We start from the raw sequence: 24885 nt of genomic DNA on the forward strand, positions 1-24885 counted from the left end.
CTAATCCTGGCTCCTCCACTTGTCTGCTGTGACCTTGGGCAAGTCACTTCTCCATGCCTCAGTTCCCTCAGCTGTAAAATGGGGATTTACACTGTGAGCCCCATGTGGGACAGGGACTGTGTCCAATCTGATTTGCTTGTATCCACTCCAGCACTTAGTACAGTGTCTGGCACACAGTAAGCGCTTAAATACAAGAATTATTATTATTACAGTAGTTTGGGGAAAAGCATCAAAATGAAGACTTTTGCCCAACATTGTTAAATGGCATGGCAGAATTTACTCCTAATACCTAGTTTAGTTCTCCTGGCTTCTAATTCAGAGATCAGTTCACTGGATCCCATTGCCTCTTACTTTGAAGTGTACTTATCCTTGTGGTCAGCCTTTAGCACACTTTTCATAATATTTCAATGTTCACAGTGAGGGCTGCTTTTCACTGAAAAAAAAATGACTGAGTAGTAATTACACTTGTCAAGCCAGGGGGTAAGAAGAAAAGCAAAGCAAAACTATTCGGGTATAGTTAACCTCTATTTTTAGGGCCCAGAGCTCTCCTTCTAAAGCTCTAAACCTACGCTGTCCCAAGGGTTACATGGCCTGTACTTTACCACCCCCACCTCACAGTCACCCTTGTCAGCTAGGAATTGCTTGCTACTGCATTGTCTCGGGGCGCTGGTGGTTCAAATCACCCTCGAAACTGTGGGCCGTGCTCTTCTCCTGCAAGCACTAACTGAGCTTGGTTTTACTGAGACAGTGTTGTCCCAGTTCTCCTTTTACTTCTCTGTCCGATGCTTCTCGGTCTTTTTTTCCCCAACTCTTCCTCTACTTGCCTAATCCCTAAATACAGGTCCCCTTCTATTCGCAATCTACACTCCCACCCTTGGGGAGGCTCATCCACTCTCAGGGCAATTAAAACCACCACGTGGATGACTCCCAAATCTCTTTTGCTATTTCTCACCACTTTTCTTCTCTACACTGTGGCGTTTCTTCCTACCACTAGGAAGGACATCTCCACACGGCTGTCCCGCCAGGACCTCAAGCTCAGTATGTTCCAAATGGAACTCCTCAACTTCCCGTCTGCTGAATTTTTCCATCACAACAAAAACTATCCTCTCCATCTCTCAGGCCTGCAGTGGTGGTGTTATCTTTTAACTCCTCTCTCTTTCAACCCTCGTTATTCAGTCTGTCTGCCAAATCTAGCTGCTTATTCCTCCAAAGCGTTTTAAAGGCCATCACTCATTCATTCAATCGTATTTACTGAGTGCTTACTGTGTGCAGGGCACTGTACTAAGCACTTGGGAAGTACAAGTCGGCAACATATAGAGACGGTCCCTCCCCAACAGTGGGCTCACAGTCTACAAGGGGGAGACAGACAACACATAGTAAGCGCTTAACAAATGCCATTTTTATTATTTACTGAGCACTTACTGTGTGCAGAGCACTGTACTAAGCCCTTGGGAGAGTAAAATATAACAATAGACAGACACATTCCCTGCCCACAACAAGCTTCTGTTATGGATGGCCAAGCTCACCATCAGAAGCGCAAATGAATTTAGTTCCAATCCCAAGACGGATTTTGGAGGAGGCCTGGGCCATTTTCTTCATTAACAAACTAAGGACCAAATAGACTCTAAATAGTCTAATATCTCCTCAAGGCCCAGGGGATGAACTATATCTCCCGAGAAACATCGTTTGGTGTTTCGATCACACACAGCCCTGCCTCCGCACCAACTAGTGGGACTGCTTTCACTCAGGCGGGGAAGCAGTGGGAGACGTCGTTGTTTAGGGTACTTTAAAAGATCATGTCTTCTAAATTTTAGGTCATTTCTTCTGGTGCTAAAGCAAGAACCACCACAAAAAATGCAATCCAAAGGCAAGACATTAACTTCCTCTTTTGTAGTTTTGGTTTTCACGTCAGACTTTGGACTTCCTTCTCCTGAACATCAACCATTTACTGTATGCTTACAGCACCGTACTAGAGGCTTAGGCATTTACCACAGAAATAAGATGTAGTCCTTGCCCTCAAAGGGCTTACAACTGAAAGGGCCTTCCAGAGCAGAGTCCTGTGGGACACCCACAGTTAAAGGGTCTCCTTTTCATTCAGTCGTACTTATTGAGCGCTTATTGTGTGCAAAACACTGTACTATGTGCTTTTGGTTTAAGACCTATAGGTCTACCAAATTTCAATTAGGAATGAGTTGTCCCCCCGCCCCACCCCAAATCCTTGCCTGAAATGCGAAGACTGTGTGCTATTGGATTTACGGAACTGATTCTTTAAAACCTCAACATGCTCTGCATCTACCAGCTGTATCTTTGCAGGTTATTTAGTGGTTTTATCCGCTTGAGCACTTACCTAAATCCAAACTTATCCATTGATACAGACAGATGCCTTGGCTGGCTGTAGCACTTGTAGGTGTTTCGATCATCCATTGGAATCAGGTCGACATCACTAAATACAAAGCAGCCGTAGTCATAGTCTTTCAAGGCTTCTTGAAAGCCTACATTCAGAAGTTTAGCCCGGTTAAAGGTTTCTTCTCCATCCTAGATTAAAATAAACAAATAAGGCAGGAGGCCTTTCTCTCAACACAAGTGTTTACGCAGAGATCTGGCTTTCTGACTGTTAAAACCTGGACATCTTCCCACAGTAATGATTTCCCTCCTACTTGCCCATTCAACATAAGTTAGCACATATACCTAAGACAAAGGGTATCGGTCACAGAGGTAATTCTTAAAAAATTACTTGCAAATGCATTTTTCTAAAGCCCACATTTTAAATCAAACTCATTTGGTCAGCAGCGCAGGGAGCCTCAGCGAGCAGGAGTCCTGAGATGCATGTTCACCCTCCATTTTGTATATCATAATAATAATAATAATAATAAAAGTACTTGTTACGTGCTTACTATGTGCCAAACACTGTTCTAAGTGCAGGGGTAGATACAAGTTCATCAGTTGGACACAATCCCTGTTCCACATGGGATTCACACTCTTAGTCCCCATTTTACAGATGAAGTAACTGAAGCCCAGATAAATTAAGTGACTTGCCCAAGGTCACACAGCAGACATGTGGCAGAGCTGGTATTAGAGCCCAGGTTCTTCTGACTCCACTAAGCCACGCCAGGGGTGGCCAAGCCTCACGGAACCGAAAGGCCGCAAACCAAAAAGGCAAGATGGTCGAGGGCCACGGATCCAGATTTTCTTTATTCTGAACAGGAAGCCCGTATTTTGAGGATCGTGGGTGGTGGTGAGAGGTGGCAGCAAGTAAAAGACAGCCAGGGCCGGGTGCCACACTTCTCTCCGGGCTGGTCCCTCGGGGATAAGGGTGCTGCCAAACCAGTAAAGCACGTAGGCACGAAAGCATGTAGGCACGAGCTGCACAGCAAGTCAACAAGAGTTGCTGCGGTTATGCACATCTGCCAGTGATGCGGAACCTGCCCCTCCGATTTATACAGGCAGCATGTCTTAATGGGCCTGGGAGTCAGAAGGTCGTGGGTTCTGATCCTCTCTGCCACACCTCTGCTGTGTGACCTCGGGCAAGTCACCACTTTTCTGTGCCTCAGTTCCCTCATCTGAAAAACGAGGATTAAGACTGTGAGCCCCAAGTGGGTCACAGATTGATTACCTTGTATCTACCCCAGGGCTTAGAACAGTGCCTGGCACACAGTAAGCACTTAACAAATACCACTATTATTATTACTACAGAGAAACACACCGTAGCAGCATCTCTGTGACACCTAAGCAAAATTTTCAGCCACAGGAAGCAAAGGGGAGCAGATTTGTGGGTTGTAGTCATTGCCTAAGAGGAAGTAAATTCATTCAATCATTTATTGAGCACTTACTGTGTGCACAGCACTGTACTAAACGCTTGGGAGAGTACAGTACAACAATAAACAGACCCATTCTTCCCTCCCCTCAAGTTGATAACGGTGAACAGAGAAGAACGTGGCTGTTACTATTTGAACAAGTCACATAGCTATCAAAATTGCTTTCATATTCTCGATCTATATTTTTGACCCCTACCCCTGGAAATTTCCCACGCTCTCTGGACTAGCCATGTTTCCATGATATACAAATGAAAATGCCGCACGTATCCAGTGGTCTTCATATTTAGCCTTTTCATTAGACAGCTGAATTGCAATTTATCTAAACCACAGTGAATACTCTCATGACCACCGCCCCCGGCCCCAGTATAACTGGCTCTCAAGAATGATGTGAGCAACAAACTTTGCACAGTCATCAAATTACAGTGAAACTGTACATCACTTATTAGAATATATCACTGAACTTTCCAGACAGATGGTACATTAAAAGAGAGGGTGTAAAGAGGCCACTTCAACAGGGACAACTGCTTCATCTGCTGTGTATTTGCAAATGTGAAGGGGTTAGAAAGGGCCAGACTAAGTGCCGGATTTGCATATTTTTTCCTTTGCTCCAAGTTTCCATTTGTCATTTCTTCTTAAAAATTAGAGTATGCGCCACTCACCAATATTTACCTCCCCAAATGACAGAGGGACAAATAAAAGTGATCTCTAACAAAATACTCCATGAAAAAAACAAAAAACAAAACCCAGTGCCTTCAAAATGAAAACAGCATTTTAAAATGATGGCACCCTTTTGCTATACAGAATATCCCAGAATTACCTCTGACACTACCAGGCTCCCAAACACCCAGTGCTTAGAACAGTGCCTGTCACACAGTAAATGCTTAACAAATACGATTGAAAAAACAAACAAAAAACAAAAAAAACTGTTAAGAGTTTGGGCTGTGTGAAGGATGAGAAAGGGCAGAGGAAATGAGACTTTTTAAAGTGGGTTTTTGTTAGATGGGAGGGCAAGTTTTGACTGGTTAGACTCAAGACAGTTATCTGAAATATGGCTTTTCTGAAGTATAATTTGTGGCAACTTCAAGGACACCGACAGAACTTTCAATTGCTAGGATTTAAATTCTCCATTACCAAGTGAGTTGGTATAGAACTTTTTTTTTTATTAGTTTACAATAAAGAAGAGGGTGGGAAAGAAACACATGAGGAATTGAGGCTTAGAGAAGTTAAGTGAGTTATCCATGATGGGGAAGTGCTGCAGTGGAGTGATGGCAGTTGTGGCAGAAGAATACTGGAAGAGGGAAGCAGCATGGCTTAGTGGAAACAGCATGAGTCTGGGAGTCAGAGGACCTGGGTTCATTCATTCATTTATTCATATTTATTGAGTGCTTACTGTGTGCAGAGAACTGTACTAAGCGCTTGGAAAGTACAATCCGGCAACTGATAGAGACAATCCCTACCCAACAACAGGCTCACAGTCTAGAAGGGGGGAGACAGACAACAAAACAAAACAAGTACTAACTCCGATTCTCCGATTCCCCCACTTGTCTGTTGTATGACCCCAGGCAAAGTCACAACTTCTCTGTGCCTCAGTTTTCTTAACTGTACAATGGGAATTAAATCCAACTTCCCAGTTAAGAGTGTGAACCCATTTGGGACAGGGCCTGTGTCCAACATTATTTTCGTGTATCTACCTCAGTGCTTAGTAAATGTTAGCACATAGTAAGTGCTTAAAAAGTACCATAATAATAATAGTCATAATCATAGAAAGAGAGCTGGACCAAGGGAGGAGAGCCACAAGGGCTGGTGAAAGAAAGGATGTAAGGAATACAATTCTGCTAGTCTTTTTTTCCCACTCCCCATGAACCCAACCCCCTCTCAGGATAGAATGATACTCAACTTCTCACTGCTCCTTTTTTTTTTTTGAATAGTATTTGTGAAGCACTTACTATGTGCCTGGAACTGTACTGGGGTAGATACAAGCTAATCAGTTTGGACACAGTCCATGTCCCACATGGAGCTCACAGTCTTAATCACCATTTCTTCCTTCCTAAGCTCTCCTGGGGAAGCATAGCCCTTTGTCTCCTCTAGTAGGGCTGCAGGACCGATGATGATTGAGAAACTTTTTATGCAAGTGTAGGGGTTTCCAAAAGCCTAGCACCATCCTCCCTTTGTTAACAAGATAGGTTAGGAATTACAATTACTATTCTTTGGGGATTTGAGTTTTAATGTAAATATTTATAGAGACCTTTAAAAACAATTATAAAACTCCCTGGTTTAAATAAAAAAAAAGATTTCAAAAAAGATTAAACAGTATCTTGAGAAGACCCATCTTACTGTTATCAAAGTAAACAAAGACTAGCAGAGAAAGATATTTGGATTCGGACAGTAGAGAAAGTCTTGGTTCATTAGATTTTCAGCCTTAACTAACTTACAAACTTTCCATAAGGCTGGCATTCCCTGCCACTTAATTATGCCATGAGTTAAGAAATAGGTCAGAAAGGCATATTAGAATGGAATTTGTGCTACTGTACATTTTTCCCAGGGAGCAAAGTCACAGCTAAGGAATATTTCCTTTTGCATACTTTACCCTCACACTTGAGAGTGGTGTTTTCCAACCCTTAGACTGTGGTGCAAATACAGCTGCTTCTCCATTTAAATCAACTTCGCTCTTAGTTTGATGATCACCTATACAACTAAAGTCTAACTGACCAAAAAAAGATTAGTTATGCCTGAGTTTCAAAAATTGAATTGTACTGAAAAAGTTAAATTTCTCCCGAAAGGAAGTGAAACTTAACATTTTCTGACAATGTCTTCTTCAGAGCCACGTCTGTGCCTTCAATAGGCAATGCTCCCCCTCCATCTTGTTGATGGGAGTTCACAGTCAGGAAATGGGTCACTTCCATTAATGGGAGCTGCAATTTCAATCGACAGGTGGGACCTACTGTGGTTTCTAAGGAGAGCGGTTCCCACTGAAAGATTTTTTTTTCCCCTCTGGACAAAATGATCTGCCATCAAGTTGATATGAAAAATGTCACTATCAATCCGAGGTATTTATTGTGCATAGCACAGTACTAAGTGCTTGGGAGGGCATGATACCGAACAGTTGGTAGACCCAATCCTGGCCCTCGAGGAGTTTACAGAGCCCAGGCAGAACAAAGAAGAAAAAAATCTGATAGAAAACTCTATGTGATAGGAAGAACTGGGAACAGAAAATGAGAACTGGGATATCCCACCAGTAAAGGTCATCTACTGTGGTTTACTCAATTCAACTCTGGACTACTGAGAGTCAGAATGAATGGATTCTCAACTCCTTGAATCTAGGTGCTCTATTTTCGATGCTTTGTCATACCGCCCACCTACAGAGGGTGGGGTGGGGAGAAGAACAGGTGAAATAAACGTGAGGAAGGGTGTTTACACAATTACAGCAGCAGCAGGAGCACAGGCAAAAGTACAGCACATACATACCCATCACCTGAGTTCAGATTCAGGCCATGGTTTGCATGGGCACAGTTAGGAGCGTGTCCACATTAATACATGAAAATCCAAAGTCTACGTCTCTCATGGCATCGTGGGGACTTTGTCAAGCATGTCTTTTGGGCAGCGCTACTACAGAAGAGGAGTGCTCTCAAAAAGCAGTCTACTGTGGATCAGAGTAAGGGAAACCAATGGAACGGCGGGGGGGGGGGGGGGGAGGAAATTTGTATGAAGAAGTGGGTAGTTTGACTTGTCCAACTATCGGCAGGTAGGGCCCAAAACACCCATGAAGCCTTTACTCTGTAGACTCACCTGGAATCAATCAATGGTAATAATACTAATAATGATAATAATGGCATTTGTGAAGCACTTACTATGTGCAAAGCACTGTTCTAAGCACTGGGGGATACAAGGTGATCAGGTGGTTCCACGTGGGGCTCACAATCTTAATCCCCATTTTACATATGAGGGAACTGAGGCACAGAGAAGTGAAGTGACTTGCCCAAAATCACACAGCTGACAAGTGGCAGAGCCGGGATTAGAACCCACAACCTCTGACTCCCAAGCCCGGGCTCTTTCCACTGAGCCACACTGCTTCTCGTATTTACTGAGTGCTTACTATGTGCAGAACACTGTACTACGTGCTTGGGAAAGTACAATACAACAGAATTAGCAGACACGTTCCCTGCCCACAAGGAACTTACAGCCTAGAGGGGGAAGACCTAGAGGTCTTGATGTCAATAAGAGACTACAATCTGCAAAGAACTAGGGCACCCACAGATGATGCCAGAAGAGAGTTTTTTCCTTTTTAAGAGGAAGGTTGCTAAGAGCCACGTGGAAAACAGCAAACAGACACCTCAGGTAGAAAAAGGAGAATGGATAAACTACCCGGCAGAATGTATCTATGTTTGTCAAAGCTTAGCCGGAGAGACGAGGCCTTCAGTGGAACAGGACGGCCCTTTCTGAAACTCTAATTCTGCTTACCCTAGTTTTAGACTAAGTTTAGAGCAGGGCAAGGTTGTATTTCATACTGGCCTGAACATTTTGCTACTTTTGTCCTTGTACTGCTACATCCCAGTTACTGCTCTTCACTGGTTCCAGGAAAATAAGAGTGTTGAGTGATAGAGTGCTAAACGAGGGACAGTTTCTCTCAGAACTGGATGGAAAATGCATTAATGCATTTCCAAGATCCAAAACAGGATAAATGCTTTAAACAGATCCATACAGTTACACGATTAAATTAGACGCACTGAACACATACATATGTAAATATTTAATTTACAAAGATACCTTGAACACCCACACTAAGAATGTCATAACCTAATGATAAACTGAAGAGATGAAAGGTCATTTCAAGGCAGTCAAAATCATTCAGAGGTTGAAGAGGAGGGGGAGGGAGGTGTTTAAACCAAGGCAAATTTTCTAGACCAGAGGAAGTAGTCAAAGTGTGCCATAGGGAAAGAGGATTAAAAGAGGTTGAGATGGTCAAGTTCACATGGGATTCTTGGGGAAGGAAAGGAAGGAAGGAATGACCGGCAAATGAGACAGAGGAATGCACTTGGATCTGTGACCTTGGAGATTTGCTATTCGACCCACCCAATTCCACAGCACTTATGTACATACCTTTAAGTTATAAATTATTTATTCATATTAATGTCTGTCTCCCCCTCTGGACTGTAAACTCTTTATGGGCAGGGAGCCTGTTAATTCTGCTGTACTGTGCTCTGCACGTAGTAAGCACAAAAAATACCAGTGATTGAGTGTAAGAGACAGGAGGAGGAACTAGCTTAGCAAGGGTAAGACGAGGAAAAGAGTGACGGTGATCCTATGGTGGGGTCTGTAGCTGAGCAACTGAATGGAAAGACTACAGTGTAGCTACTCAAAAGGGGTCCCAGGCAGAGAATTCCAGTGCCCTCTTTTAACGAACACTAAATGGGTGTAAAAGAAACAATGTGCTGTTTTAGGTGGGAAGCTGGGACCTCCGCCAAAATGAGAGCTTCCCAGAAGGGTCAGATGTAGCAGGTGGCTGCTAAGTCCTCCCACAGATACCTTTGGTACTGGTTTCACTGACTCTTACCATCAGACAGGAAGACTGCTTATCCAAAATAATCCTCTGGAAGCAGAAGCGTCTCCCTGATGCTTCTGGCTCTAGAGATGTGGTCCTTCCTCAGGCTGTTCCACTTGCAGGCCACTGGGTCTATGGTGCCTCAATTGTAAGCCATATGCTCACAAAAATCAATCAGTGGTATTTATTGAGGCGCTTACTGTGGGCAGAGCACTGTACTAAGCCCCTGGGGGAGTCCAACAAAACAAAGTTGGTAGACACGTTCCCTGCCCTGCTCTAGAGGGAGCATAGATGAGAAACCCCCAGGGTCTCTGCAGGTTAACTCTGGCACACAGCAAGCGCTTCCCATAAACCATTATTATTATTATTATTATTCTGTTTTTTAAAAATAATGGTATTTTTAAGTGTTTGCTGTGTGCTGGGTGCTGTATTAAGCACTGGGGTAGATACAAGCTAATCAGGTTGGACCCAGTCCCTGTCCCACATATGGCTCCCAGCCTCAATCCCCATTTTCCAGATGAGGTAACTGAGGCACAGAGAAGTGAAGTGACTTGCCTGAGGTCACACAGCAGACAGGTGGGGGAGGCGGGATTAGAACCTAGGTCCTTTGACTGGCAGGCCCTCGCTCTATCCACTAGGCCAGGTTGTTTCTCACGGTTCCACTCCACCATCTCCCCACTTCGCTTAAGCAATGGAACCTGAAACTGGAGCCAGCGCTCTGCTGATGCTCAAATGGATGCAGGGATTTCCTCGCAGTTCCACCATGCTGTCCAAGAAAGGTGATGCAGCAAGTCAGACAGCAGCAGGAAAAGAAACCAGGCATTCTGGCTCCAGGTTTCAGTCAGTGCCGACTAGAACAGATGGGCAGTGAAAACCTCTTTGTCATTTTTTCAAAGAGGTCTCGAACTCCCACTGACCAGTCAAGGTCACTCCACTGTAACACTCCACTTGTGTTATCAAGAAAGGAGAGCTTCACTGCAGGATAGCTCACAGCTCAAGCAAAGAGTATATGCAAATGGAACACTTTCAGATCAGCAGTGTACAAGAAACTATAGTCTTTCTGCAGGAAAAAAGTCTTTTGAACTGCTCGCATCATATTTCCCAGGGAAAGAGACAGCTGGAGTCGAATGTCAGGACACGGACTGCACCAATCAGGATCTACTATTTCAGCCACTTCAGCTTCTCCTCCCCCACTACCTCAGGAAGTGGCTTCAAGGCCTGGGAATTTGTCAGGGCCTCTCTCTGCCCACCTCACCTGTCATTTGTTGTTCCCAAGGATGGGTCATATTCCTTCCTCCCGATCTGCTTCTAGAATCAATGGTATTTATTAAGCGCTTTCTGTGTGCAGAACGCTGTATTAAGCACTTGGGAAAGTATAGTACAACAGAGTTGGTAGACAAGTTCCCTGCCCACAACGAGCTTATAGTCTAGAGGTGGAGACAGACATTAATATACTTAATTTATAGATGTGTACATAAGTGTGGTGGGGCCTGAAGGTGGGGTGAAATAGTAAATCAACCAATCAATTGTATTTATTGAGCACTTACTGTGTGCAGAGCACTCTACTAAGCACTTGGGAGAGTGCAATATAACAGAGCTGGTAAATGCCCTAAGGGTCAAGAAGCAAGGAAAAGCCAGGAGCCTTGTCCCCAAATCAACACTGTATTCTTGACCTCAAGCATGTAGTCTAATTGGAGCAACCCATTTCCTATCACACCCAGATTCACTTTCTCCCCTTGGAGGACTTCCACAGTAGGATTAAGTTTGAAACAAACTGGTCTTCTAAAGGTAATGTGTAAAGGACATACATTCAGGTCCCCTTTATTAATAAATGATAATAGAAAAAAATAAATATCTTTTGAAATCATCATTTTTTGAATAAGACGGTTTGTAAAGAAGAGTTGCATTACTGCAGTTTTTTTTTCCACTGGGAAACTGTTTTGAAAGCTTTGGTCAAGGAAAATGGGGATTAAGACTGTGAGCCCCACTTGGGCCATGGACTGTTGATTAGCTTGTATCTGCCCCACTGCTGAGTACAGTGCCTGGCACATAGTAAACGCTTAACAAACACCCTAAAGAAAGGAGCAAAGTTTATGACACTATCTATTCATTTATTCAAACACATACCCACTGATTGCAAGTATTGTACCTAGTGATTGGGGACTTTCTGTATAAAGAAAAACAAGACACACATGACCCAGACAAACCCATATCCAATTAGTTTTTATAATTTAATCCTGAAGGGAGAGATTCTAGGAAAGCAACAATCTCTGTAATTGTCCTTTAGGGGAAATTAGTATGGGAGGAAGAATAATAAAGTAACCGTAAATCCCTCGCCAGCAGGGAACATGTCTACCAACTCTGCTATTCTATACTCGCCTAAGAACTTAGTACAGTGCTCTGCCTACGGTAAGCACTCAAATACGATTGATATTTATTAAGCGCTTACTATGTGCTAAGCGTGGAGACAGATACAAGATAATCATATTGGAGAGTCAATGTCACACACAGCCTTCCCAGTCAAAGAAGGAGGGAAACCAGGTATTGAATCCGATTTTACAGATGAAGAAACCGAGGCACAGAGATGCGACGTGACTTGCCCACGGTCACACAGCAGGCAAGTGGAAGAGCTGGGAATCTACATCTCTGCCCCTGCTCTCTCTCCCTCCCTCCAGGACCGCATCTCCTTCTGCCTTCAGGACATCTCCATCTGGATGTCTGCCCGCCACCTAAAGCACAACATGTCCAAGACTGAACTCCTTGTCTTCCCTCCCAAACCCTGCCCTCTCCCTGACTTTCCCATCACTGTTGACGGCACTACCATCCTTCCCGTCTCACAAGCCTACAACCTTGGTGTCATCCTCGACTCTGCTCTCTCGTTCACCCCTCACATCCAAGCCCACCAAAACCTGCCGGTCCCACCTCCACAACATTGTCAAGATCTGCCCTTTCCTCTCCATCCAAACCGCTGCCCTGCTCGTTCAAGCTCTCATCCTATCCCGTCTGGATTACTGTATTAGCCTCCTCTCTGATCTCCCATCCTCCTGTCTCTCCCATCCTCCTGTCTCTCCCCACTTCAATCCATACTTCACTCCGCTGCCCGGATTGTCTTTGTCCAGAAATGCTCTGGGCATGTTACTCCCCTCCTCAAAAATCTCCCGTGGCTACCAATCAACCTACGCATCAGGCAGAAACTCCTCACCCTCAGCTTCAAGGCTCTCCATCACCTCGCCCCCTCCTACCTCACCTCCCTTCTCTCCTTCTACAGCCCAGCCCGCACCCTCCGCTCCTCTGCCACTAATCTTCTCACCGTGCCTAGTTCTCGCCTGTCCCACCGTCGACCCCTGGCCCACATCATCCCCCTGGCCTGGAATGCCCTCCCTCTGCACATCCGCCAAGCTAGCTCTCTTCCTCCCTTCAAAGCCCTACTGAGAGCTCACCTCCACCAGGAGGCCTTCCCAGACTGAGCCCCCTCCTTCCTCTCCCCCTCCTCCCCCTCGCCGTACCTCCTTCCCTTCCCCACAGCACCTGTATATATGTATATATGTTTGTACGTATTTATTACTCTATTTATTTTACTTGTACATATTTATTCTATTTATTTTATTTTGTTAATATGTTTTGTTTTCTTTCTCCCCCTTCTAGACTGTGAGCCCACTGTTGGGTAGGGACCGTCTCTATATGTTGCCAACTTGTACTTCCGAAGTGCTTAGTACAGTGCTCTGCACACAGTAAGTGCTCAATAAATACGGCTGAATGAATGAATGAACCTGATTCCCAGTCCTGTGCTCTTTCCATTAGAATGTTTTTTAATAGAGATCTATTTTATTGATGGATATCAAGTTGACAAAAAGTTAAATATATTTGTATGTCTACACACAAGGCATGGCCAAAAGCACAAACAACTTAAGGAAACATCAAAATTTGAACAGTGATTGTTATCTGGCTAGTAACCATATTCCATAGTCTTCTATAAGGACGTTGGGCAGAAAAATAGCACCATTTGATTTAATTTCACAAAACAATTCCATAAAACTTCTAATAATGCTAATACTTATGGTATTTGTTGAGCGCTTACTATGTGCCAGGCACTGTACTAAGCGCTGGGGTGGATACAAGCAAATCAGGTTGGACACAGTCCCTGTCCCATGTGGGGCTCACAGTCTCAAACCTCATTTTACAGATGAGGAAACTGAGGCACAGAGAAGTTAAGTGACTTGCCCAAGGTGACAGGAGATACATGGCGGAGCCGGGATTAGAACTCATGACCTTTTGGCTCCCAGGCCCTTACTCTATCCTCTATGCCATACTGCTTCATTCTATGCCTCTTTGTAAATGAAACGTCTTTCTAGCACTCTAAAACAATAAAGAGGATTTTCATTCATGTTTACAAGGGTTGCTTTTCTTAAAGAGAAAACAGGGAAACAAATACTTGAAAATAATTCTTATATGTACAAGAAACCATCCATCTCATACCTTCCTCTCTACTTTCCAATTCCTATCTCCACGTAAATTCTTTTGTGTTTCTAGTCACATAACTTTTTTTGTGGGAGGGCTAAAAATAAAGGCAACACAAAAAGGAAAGGCTCTTTGCATGGATGAAATGAGAACTTAAAAGCTGAAATTGCTTATAATCATTTGCAAAGAATGATTCACTGAGTGAATAGTAAAGAACGCATAAGGTGGGGTTTTCCAGTTCTATTTAGCTATAAAGTAAAAGCTTACGAGAATGCTCCATGTAGCCACAAATCAATAAAATTATTATAGAAGCAGTGTTGTCTTTGAATACGAACGACAATATATATAGTAGTCATATTTATTGAGCTCCCATGAGATACATTGCTCTGTATTAGGTGCTTGGGAAGTACATGACATGTTCCCTGCTCTCAAGGAGCTGACGCTAACATATATTTTGATGTTTGTCTTCCCCGTTAGAACTAGTCACAACTGGAAAGATCAAAAATGAAACTGCAGACTAAGGGAGGTGGAAATAAGTTCCTAAGTGCCAGGGTCTCTTTCCCCTGACGACCTGACCATCTGTACATCTTTCCCAGCAGCATCTTGAAAGGAGATCTCCCTCCTACTCTCCAAATCTGCCCCCTCCACCTGGGCCCCTGACCCCATTCCTTCACACTTTATCAAAACACTTGGTCCCCTCTCTTCTTCCCTCCCTGACCGCCATCTTCAAACATTCACTTTCCAATGGCTTGTTCCCCATTGGTTTCAAACATGCTCATGTATCCCCTAGCTTTATAAAACCCACCCTTGACCCCACAGTTCCCTCCAGTTATTGCCCCATCTCCCTCCTACCACACCTCTCCAAACTCCCTGAGCAAGTTGTCTACACCCTCTGCCTCCAGTTCCTCTGCTCCAGTTCTCTTCTTGATCCCCTCCAATCTGGTTTTTGCCCCCTTCACTCCACAGAAACATCCCCCTCTAAGGTCACCAATGACCTTCTTTCTGTCGAATCCAATGGCCTCTACTCCATCCTAATCCTCCTTGACCTCTTGGCTGCCTTTGACACTTTGGACCACCCCCTCCTCCATGAAACATTATCCAACCTTGGCTTCACCATCACTGTCCTCTCCTGGTTCCCCTCCTATCTCTCTGACCGCTCCTTCTCAGTCTCTTTCGTGGGCTCCTCCTCTGCCTCCCACCCTCTAACTGTGGGAGTCCACCAAAGTTCAGTTCTGGGTCCCCTTCTGTTCTCCATTTACACTTGGAGAACTCATTCACTCCTATGGCTTCAACTACCATCTCTATGCAGATGATTCCCAAACCTATATTTCTGGACCTGATCTCTCTCCTACACTGCAGTCTCATACTTCCTCCTGCCTTCTTCTACTTGGATGTCCCACTTAATATGTTCAAAACGGAACTCCTGTCCTCCCCATGACTCTCCCATCACTGTAGACAATACCACTCTCCCCCAATCTCGCAAGCCTGTAACCTTGGTATTATCTTTGACTTCTCTCTCATTCAACCCACATAATCAGTCTGTCACTAAATCCTGTCAGTTCTTCCTTCATCACAACACTAAAATCCACCTTTTCCTCTCCATCCAAACTGCTACTATGCTGATCCAAGCGCTTACCCTAACCCACCTTGATTACTGCATCAGCCTCCTTGGTGACCTCCTTGCTTCCTGTCTCTCCCCACTCCAGTACATACTTCCCTCTGCTGCCTGAATCATTTTTCTACAATAAAGTTCAGTCCACGTCTCCTCGCTCAAGAACTGGTGGTTGCCCATCCACCTTGGCATTCAACGGAAACTCCTTACGGTTGACTCTGAAGTACTCAAACACCTTGCCCCCTTCTACCTTACCTTGCTGATTTCCTAATACAAACCGGTCTGCACGCTTTGCTCTTCCAACACCAACTTCGTCACTGTACCTCATCTCATCTACCTTGTTGCCGACTCTTTGTCCACATCCTCGCCTATGTCCTCCCTCTGTTTGACCTGGAACTCCCCCCCTTTCCATTTCTGAAAGACCACAAACTCTCCTCACCTCAAAGCCTTATTAAAATCACATCTCCTCCAAGAGGCTTTCCCCAGTTAAGCCCTCTTTTCAATCAATCAATATTTACGTAGTGCTTACAGTGTACGTGTACTAAGTCCTTACTTCTCCCTTCTGTGTCACCTATGCACTTGGATTTGGATTCTTTAAGCCCTTAATCACCCCACCCTCAGTTTCGCAGCACTTTGACATATCCATAATGTATTTACTTATATTAATGTCTGTCTCTCCCTCTAGACTCTCTGCTATATTTTACTCTTCCAAGCACTTATTATGGTGCTGTGCACATAGTAAGTGCTCAATAAATACTGGTTGATCATTTTATTAAGTGAACTGCAGCAATATATACAGGCATACATATATACTTCCAAATAAAACCCACCTAAGTTTCAATTCACTACAGTAAATACGGTATTCATTTTTATTAGAGAAGCAGCATGGCCTAATGGATAGAGCACAGGCCAGGGAGTCAGAAGGAACTGGATTCTAACTTCTGCTCCGCCACTTGTCTGTGTGACCATGACGAAGTCACTTATCTTCTCTGTGCCTCATTTACTCATCTGTAAAATGGGGCTTGAGACTTTGGGTACCATGTGGGACAAAGACTGTGTCCAACCAAATTTGCTTCTATCTACCCCAGTGTTTAGTACAGTGCCTGGCACAGAGTAAGTGCTTAAAAAAATACCACAATTATTATTATAATGATTATGCAATTTTTTCTCAAAATCTTTGTTTTTCACCTTTCAAATGACACATATAGATCAAGTACATCTCTCCGGTCATTGTGAAGAGTTTTGAATACAATTTTTGTCCTGACGAAAAGGAGCCTGGATTTTGGATATTTTCTAACCTGCCCCCTCAGTATTTTAGTACCCTAACCCCAAATATGAGCTCTTTCCAAATTGTGGTCTTCAGGAACGGGTGGCCTCAGTAGCTCATTAGAGTCCCCATAAGATGCAGAGTATTATGAAGCACCAAGAACGCAGTATTTATCATAATTCATTCAAATCAATTTTCTTTTGTAATATCAAACTAATTTGTCCTATTGCTATCTGGACACATTTTCTTAACGTGCAACATTTTATATGTACAGATTCATCCTTACACATACCATCACCTACAATAAAAGCTATTTGGTTTTACAAAACTATAGGTATCTCTCTCTTTATATATATATATATATATAAAGAGATATATATCTATACAGTATATATACAGTATATATATATAGCTATACAGTAACAAAATAGAGCTTTAATGCAAATTCTGAAGTTAAATTTACAGCCAGTGAACTAACCAGAAGGAAAAAACACCTAACAAAGCATTTCACAAAACTGTCACTGTATTTTGCCCTCCTGATAGCCACAGCTTGCTGAGAGCCTTCTATGATTTTAAGGAAAAATATCATGCACACATGCACACACACGCACCCTCCCCACACACCCTCTCCAAGCTCAGCCAAGCAGGAGCTGTGACACTGTAGTGATACTAAGCAAACCAGACGAAAGAGCTAAACTAAGATCTCAAACTCAGTATTTCACTTCTAGCAAGTAAATGGCATGGAAATAGAGTTGACAGCAGAAAACTTTTTTTCCCCTTTTTTGTTTTTTAAAGAAAGAAAATGCAAAATGAACTCTGGGGCTTTTCCAGAAGAGATTGATAAATTATCTAGAACGTGCTTTCCATAATAGCCCTGAACCCGTTTCAAAGGCATCTGTGGCCTGGAAATCATAGTTGGAAGAAAGAATAAGCTAGGGGAAAAAAATGAGGGAAGGTCATAAAGACACTGATTTCAAAAGTTCCAAGTTTAGTAACGGTTGACTAAGAGTGCTGTTGCTCACTTATCAAGAGATGAAAGGATCCTGAGAATTATGTGGAACCTGCAAAAAGTGATATCATTTAGTTTCTGACAAGTTTGGGTTAACTGAACAGCAATACACATTGTGGATGGTTTGAACTTCAAGAGCAAAACACGCACGCACATATACACACATACACGCAAACACACAATACCTCAAGTAAAGTTTTAGATCCGGCAAAATAACCAGAATGAAGACATGCATCTAATTCTTAGGGTGTTCACGATTTTTCATCCGTCCTTGTTATTCCAGGGCAACTTCAAAAGTACATATATTTTTTAAACTATTTCAACATATGTAATCTAGAGCGCTTCTTAAATCCAAGAACCCAATGATGAAGATGCAATGAAATCATCATCGAAATTGCATTGCCCAATATGAGTGGTTTTCTTTTTATGTTTGTTTTGATTGGATTTTCGTGGACATTACCAGTGCGGAAGCAGCAGCAGCGTAGCAGCAGCAAGGGTCAGCACACTTCTTTTTCTTTCTACGAGATGGAGAGTACAGAAGAGAACGGAGGTGGAGAGTAAGAGTCAGACCACACGGTAACTCTTGCTTCGGGTTTGCTTTGCTACAGACAGGATTAACAAGTTAAGGTAAAATTGCCCCACTAGAAGGAAAAACAAAAAGGAAGGATGGATTGCATGGGAAGGACAGACAAGAAAAAGAAAAGCAATTGTCAAGACAGCAAAGAAACAAGAATGCTTTCCTAGGTATCGCTGTTAAAGACAACATTTTCAGCTAGCCTCCCACATACTTTTACTTGGTAGAGAGAGAGAGAGGGGGGAGGAAAAAGAGCTCTTTCCTGCCAGCTTAATGACAAGAGCAGTCTGGTAAGATAATCACCTAGTTTTTCCCAGCTACACATACATTTCCTCTTGGCTTTTCACCAGACCTAGGAGTAAATCCACACTTCCATGAAGAGTAATCCAAGTAAACAGATTCAGATAGGTTAGTGCCTTTAAGCTTTGTCTAAACTTGGATATACTTATACCACATTCATTCATTTGATACTCATCCAAACAGGCTCCCTTCCCTCACCAAAGCCTAACGCTGAAGAGAATATAGCATCTGCCCAGTCCCATGGACCTGGAAAAGAGTAGAATTATTTCAAGTCTGTTTAGATGTTTGGCTCGGTTCTAGAGTTGAATTGGAATTGGGTAGGAGGGGAGAGGGTCTTGCTTGATAAAAATAATAATAATGATGGGATTTATTAAGTGCGTACTATGTGCCAAGTACTGTCCTAAGCTCTGGGGTGAATACAAACCAATCCAGTTGGACACAGTCCCTATCCCATGTGGGGTTCTCAATCTCAATTCCCATGGGGGCTCACAGTCTCAATCCCCATTTTAGAGATGAGGTAACTGAGGCCCAGAGAAGTGAAGCGACTTGTCCAAGGTCACACAACAGACATGTGGTGGAGCTGGGATTAGAACCCATGACTTCTGACTCCCAACCCCGCGCTCTATTCACTACGCCATGCTGCAGGAAGTTGGGGCTGGGCTGAATTTAGAAGGGAAGGCTTGGCAACACTAGGACTATGTTCATCCAAAGAAAAATAGGCAGGCACTGACAAAGCTCTGGGCAATCAATGCAGGCGTCCTTCGAGGGCTCCGCCAATCCAAACTTTGACTCGGCCCTAGGGAAACAAGTACAGCATTAAAAGTATGTTTGCCTTTGATATTCACAGATTAATTCTCTGTGTCTTAGATTTTGCTAGTAATGGTGAGGCTAACTGGTGTGGTAGAGCGACCTTTCCATTAGGAACTGTTCATATTAACTCATATCACTGTCCCTCATACCTGGTGTTAGGGTAAGCAGAGGTAAGGATAATAACTTATTGGCCCACCTTACGAAGGCTGAGCCTAGTTTTTGGAAAAAAAAAAAACCATGTTAATTACTAGGGGAAAAAAATGGGGCAGGTGAAAGTGGGAGATGGGAGAAGGTTGGAACCCAAAACTAGAAGGCTTCCAAGATTACAGACCAATGCAATATAAATATGCCAAGATAGGTAGTATGTGTTAACTTATTAGAAAGTTACACGTCACAACTGAGACTGCTATTTGCAAGTTTCGAAGGAGTAATGAAACTAGACAACATGTAGATAGCTCCTATATACGCCCAGCTTGTTTCACCTCAGAACATAATCATTTGTACTGCAATAGTCCACTCAATACTGATCAATTAGATTGTTTCTGGTCTTCTGATTAAAAATATTGTAAGATGCTCCTATAAAGCTCTGATGTTATTTAAAAAGATACATCTTTTCCCTTTACCTTTGTCTTCAGAGATTAAAAAGTCTTGCTTAGAGACAAATCATCGTGCTTCGTTCCACCACACATAAAAAAAGATCAAGCATGCATGATGTTTTCGGCATTTATCTTTCCATACCAACTTACATCATTAGCTTGCTTCGTTGGCCCTATACCTATTTTATTTACACTGGCCAATTCCAGGGCTGCAAAATCTACTATCAAAACTGAAATCCAGCCATGCTGGTATCTTGAAACTCAAAAGAAAGAAATAAAAATCAAATTGTTGGGATGGGAAACTGACAGTTGTTTTTGAATAAAGGTAACTTTGGTGCCCACGTTTCCCAAGCGATCACTCATGAAGGCACAGGTTGGTTCTCGTTCTAAGTATAAAACTTATAAGCAATGATAAAATTTGATGCAAGTCAAATACACTTAGTTCTACAACGTAGCACTTGCATTCTTGAAAAACCCCACATTAAAGAAAACTCACGTTCAGAATTCACCCCTTGTCCAAATTCACACATACACGCACGGTCATTTCTTCCAACACAAAGTCACACTGTATCCAGGCAGGCTTATGTTGTGGGAAGAACGTTCCCTAACTCTGCCACTGCATTTTAGCCAAACTGCATAGTGAAATTCGTGTTCTGGCAGAACTGAGTGAACATCACATACAACATTAAACTTTTCTCCTCAATTCAATTTAGAGGCAGTAAATCTTGAATTATTTTCCCATCTATGGACTGTACTCATAGAGTCATAAATGTGCTGTGAGCATTAAATTGGAAATACTTATATCAAAAGTCTTTGAAATCCCTTAAAATTAACAGTGTGCCCTCATGTTAATTAGGTAAAAGAGCACTGTCAACTATAACTTGTCTAATTTGTGAATTCATTTTGACATCTTTCACTAATCAAAGTTTCTAGCTGTCATTACATTTTTACCATGTTTCACTACAGTTTACAAAAAAATAAGAATACAAAGCTCACAAATCCCAGAAGAGCAAGTTAAAAATGAGTTTTTGGTAAGTCAAAGTTCCTAATTCTCTCCATTTCACTCATTATTTTGCTGTTGTATTAATCTTGAATCCTACATGGGTTGCTTGACAAGTCACCGATAAAGTAAATGCTTGTAATGCTCTCAGGCTAGAGCTACAATGCATACAGTATGTTGTCTGTGGGAACGTTAAGATTTAGAATCCCAGTAAACCCTTTTGTTTCCTAAAAACTGTAGCCAACAGAAATTACCACTCAGAATCTGTTACATCATACCTGATTGATAACATAAACGCCATAGTCTAGCTGTTGTCGCTGAAGGATCGGGTGGAGATAGTACAGCCAGTACTTGAGGTGCTCCTCTCGGTTTCTGAACGGGATAATGATTGCCACTTTCTGAAGGGCTTTACAGTTCTTTGGGGTAAATCGGCCTCCATTCCTCACTTCCGGATTGGACTCCTTCACAGATTCCAGATTCACTGGCTGGGAAAATTCTACTCGCAATGCACCAACTGGAAAAATAGGATGGTGAAGATTAGCACATTCATATTAAAGAGCAATTAATGCATAGGACTGCAACAAAATATTTTGCGCTCTGTTTCCTTTCCTCACTCCTTTCCTGCCCCTCCACTCCCACACACACATTGCATGTACCATGTAATTGCCCCTAAAAGGCACTGCCCTAGTCCTCTTACCTTTCCTACCACCCTGCCCATTAGGAAGACTTAAGGAGCTCACCATCTAAGGGGGAGACAAAAAGGACAACTGAATTCAGAATAAATGTGCTATACGGCGTAAGCTCCTTGTGGGCAGGGAACACGCCTACCAACTCTGCTATACTGTACTCTTCCAAGTTCTTGGTAGAGTGCCCTGCACAAAGTAAGCACTTAGAACAATGCTTTGCACATAGTAAGTGCTTAATAAATGCCATTATTATTATTATTATAATTAATACCATTGATAGGGTGTGTGTGGTGAACTGGAAGGTCTCCAGGGGGCCAGCCAGTTTAATGGACAACGCACCCTCTACAGTTAGCAAGGTTGTTGATATCCTGTTTGTAAAGTACTCTTTGGGAGAAGAAGAGTTGACCTCATTCTTTGCTTTCGTTTAAGGGGACAAGTATGCCTACTGGGCAGTCAGTTAATTTGACCAACTAGAATTTACTTAGTGCCCACAGGGGACATAAGTCAATCAACCAATGATATTTATTGAGTACTTACTGTGTGCAGAGCACTGTACTAAGCACTTGGAAAGGTATGATACAATCGAGGTGATAGACAATGGAGATGATAGAGTTGAAGTAGCATGGCCTAGTGGAAAGAGCACAGGCCTGGAAGTCAGAGGACCTAGGTTCTAATTCCAGCTCTGCCACTTGTCTGCTCTGTGACCTTGGGCAAGTCACTTAACTTCTCTGTGCCTCCATTTCTTCATCTGTGGTGTGGGGATTAAGTCATACTCCCTTGTAGACTGTGAGCCCTATGTGGGACAGGGACTGTGTCGAACCTGATAGCTTTATATCTTCCCCAGTGCTTAGAACAGTGCCTGGCACGCAAGTGCTTGACATATACCATTATTATTATTAATAATAACATAGGCTGGTACTAAGATCTCATAGGTAGCCCTTGCCTTTAGAAAGCCATCAAACCAATAGAGATACCAAGGAGGCTAGCAAACACACAGATTAGAATACATTCCTATGACCATCCAATGAAGGGGAGGTCTAGGTAAAGGGTTAGGGTGTTACTGATCAGGGGCAGCTACCCAAAGGAAAGGCTATATGTGGTTGGGTATTTAATTCATTCAATCAGACTTTTTTTATTTGTAAGCATTTGTTAAGTGCTTACTATGTGTCAGACACTATTCTAAGCGCTAGGGTGGGTACAAGTCACTGTCCCGCATGGGGCTCACAGTCTAGGAGGGAGTGGGATTTAATCCCCATTTTACAAAAGAGATGACAGAGCACAGGCCTGGAGGTCACAGTAGGTGGGAGAACAGGTATCCCCATTTTACAGTTGAGGAAACTGAGGCCCAGAGAAGTGAAGCGACTTGCCCAAGGTCACATAGCAAGCAATGGGCAGAGCCAGAATTAGAACCCAGATCCTTCTGACTCCCAGGCCTGTGCTCTCTCCGCTAGGCCATGCTGCTTCTCTATGGCAAAGGAACAGAGGGAAAGGGAGGGAGGGATGACCTAGGCGGCAAACTTGGTTGGAATGGAGTTTTGCACATAGTAAGCGCTTAACAAATGCCATCATTATTATTTTTAATGGTGGGAATGAGGGAGTAGGGCAGGGCCACCTTCAGCTGCCCTGAAATTGATCTGTAAATTTATATTAATTTCTGTCTTCCCCTCTAGATTGTAAGGTCCTTATGGGCAGGGAACATGTCTACCAACTGTTATATTGCACTTTCCTAGTGGTTAATACAGTGCTGTGCACAAAGTAAGCACTCAAACACCATTGACTGGTTGGTGGCACTAGGTTCTGGGCTTCAAAAGGACTGCTGCATGTACTCCTACATTATCCCGCCATACTTAGTACAGTGCTCTGCACATAGTAAGTGCTCAATCAATATGATTGAATGAATGAATATACAAAGGGAGGAAGAAGTGGTGAATTTTGCTGCCTCAGGGCGATGAAGTATCTGAAGCTGGCCCTGGGTAGAGTGAGAGTTAAGGGCAAGGTCAGGGGTGGGATCTGTATCAGTCTGTATCCTCTTGTGAAGAGGCGTGGCCTAGTGCAAAGACCACAGGCCTGGGAGTTTGAGCCAGAATCAGAGTTCTAATTCTAGCTCTGCCACTTTTCTGCTGTGAGACCTTGAGCAAGTAACTTAATTCCTCCGTGCCTCAGTTACCTTCTCGGTAAAATGGGGATAGAGACTGAGCCCCATGGGGGACAGGGACGGTGTCCAACCTGATTACCTTTTAGTTACCCTAGTGTTTAAAACAGTGCTCTACACATACCGGCTTAAGGAATACCATACAAAAATCTGTTCAGAACACAACCCAACACCCAGTAGGGATTTAATGACTGTTAACTGATAAAAATGATTTGTTCTGTCTTTTAAAAAATAAGCATGGTTCACACCTTGAGTGTGAACCTTATGTCCTTCTCTGGAGCGACTTTCTTGTGTGCTATATAAAAACTATACTAATCGAATGAAAAACAGGAAGAGAAATCTTTTCTGGGGGCATCTTTACAAGTATTTGGCAACACCTGAAACTACCCATTCTTTTTAAAGATTTGATTCTAAAAATGCAGCTACACACAATCCATTTTCTAGAACTAAGTAGGCAGCTGGGATGAAAATGTAAATACCTGTCTGCAAGTTAAAGGACTTTGAAACTGCCTAAACCACTGAACCCAAACCAGGCATTCAGGATTGACTCACATCTTGTATCTTCCACGGGCCGAGGCAGCTGCAAGCCACCTGGAGCCCCGTGAATGTGCCACACATTTACTAGATGTTGAGCTGCTATTTCCTGCTGACAATCTGTGGAAGGCCAGGGAGGGAATCTTGGAAAACTGAGTTTTACATCTTCCTTCCCCCAACTCCCTGAAAACTGTAACTCCGGCCCAGGTTCTGAGAAGCAGAATCTGATTGAGGTGGGAGAACCTCCTAATCCTGCTCGAGACCCACAACCTTGGGGTCTGTTAGAACAAAACCCAGCTCTCAAGGGTGGTGGGAGTAAAGTTAGAGGAATGTACCAGATGGATCTGGGGGCAGGGGCAACCTATCATAAATCTTCCCTGGTCTGAGCCCCCTCTCCTTTATTGTTTTGAAGCATTGACTATATGGAGGGTCAATATGTCAGTGCTTAGAACAGTGCTGGGCACACTGTAAGCACTTAACAAATGCCATCATCATTATTATTATCCCAGCCACCTCCTGACTTCAATGGCAAA

At 43.2% G+C, this 24885-nt stretch overlaps 1 protein-coding gene across 1 annotated transcript in view; it reads right to left on the bottom strand.

Moving 5' to 3' along the window:
• Positions 1-24885, bottom strand: part of B4GALT1 (beta-1,4-galactosyltransferase 1) — a 71211-nt gene that overhangs the window by 7852 nt on the left and 38474 nt on the right. Inside the window, exons 4-5 of the mRNA XM_038769497.1 lie at positions 21259-21494; positions 2348-2535 (exon numbers count right to left, since the gene is read on the bottom strand). Coding sequence (XP_038625425.1) covers positions 2348-2535; positions 21259-21494 — 424 coding nt within the window. The remainder of the gene's footprint in view (positions 1-2347; positions 2536-21258; positions 21495-24885) is intronic.

This window comes from Tachyglossus aculeatus, chromosome X4 (genome assembly GCF_015852505.1).
Source record: "Tachyglossus aculeatus isolate mTacAcu1 chromosome X4, mTacAcu1.pri, whole genome shotgun sequence".
NCBI lineage: Eukaryota > Metazoa > Chordata > Mammalia > Monotremata > Tachyglossidae > Tachyglossus > Tachyglossus aculeatus.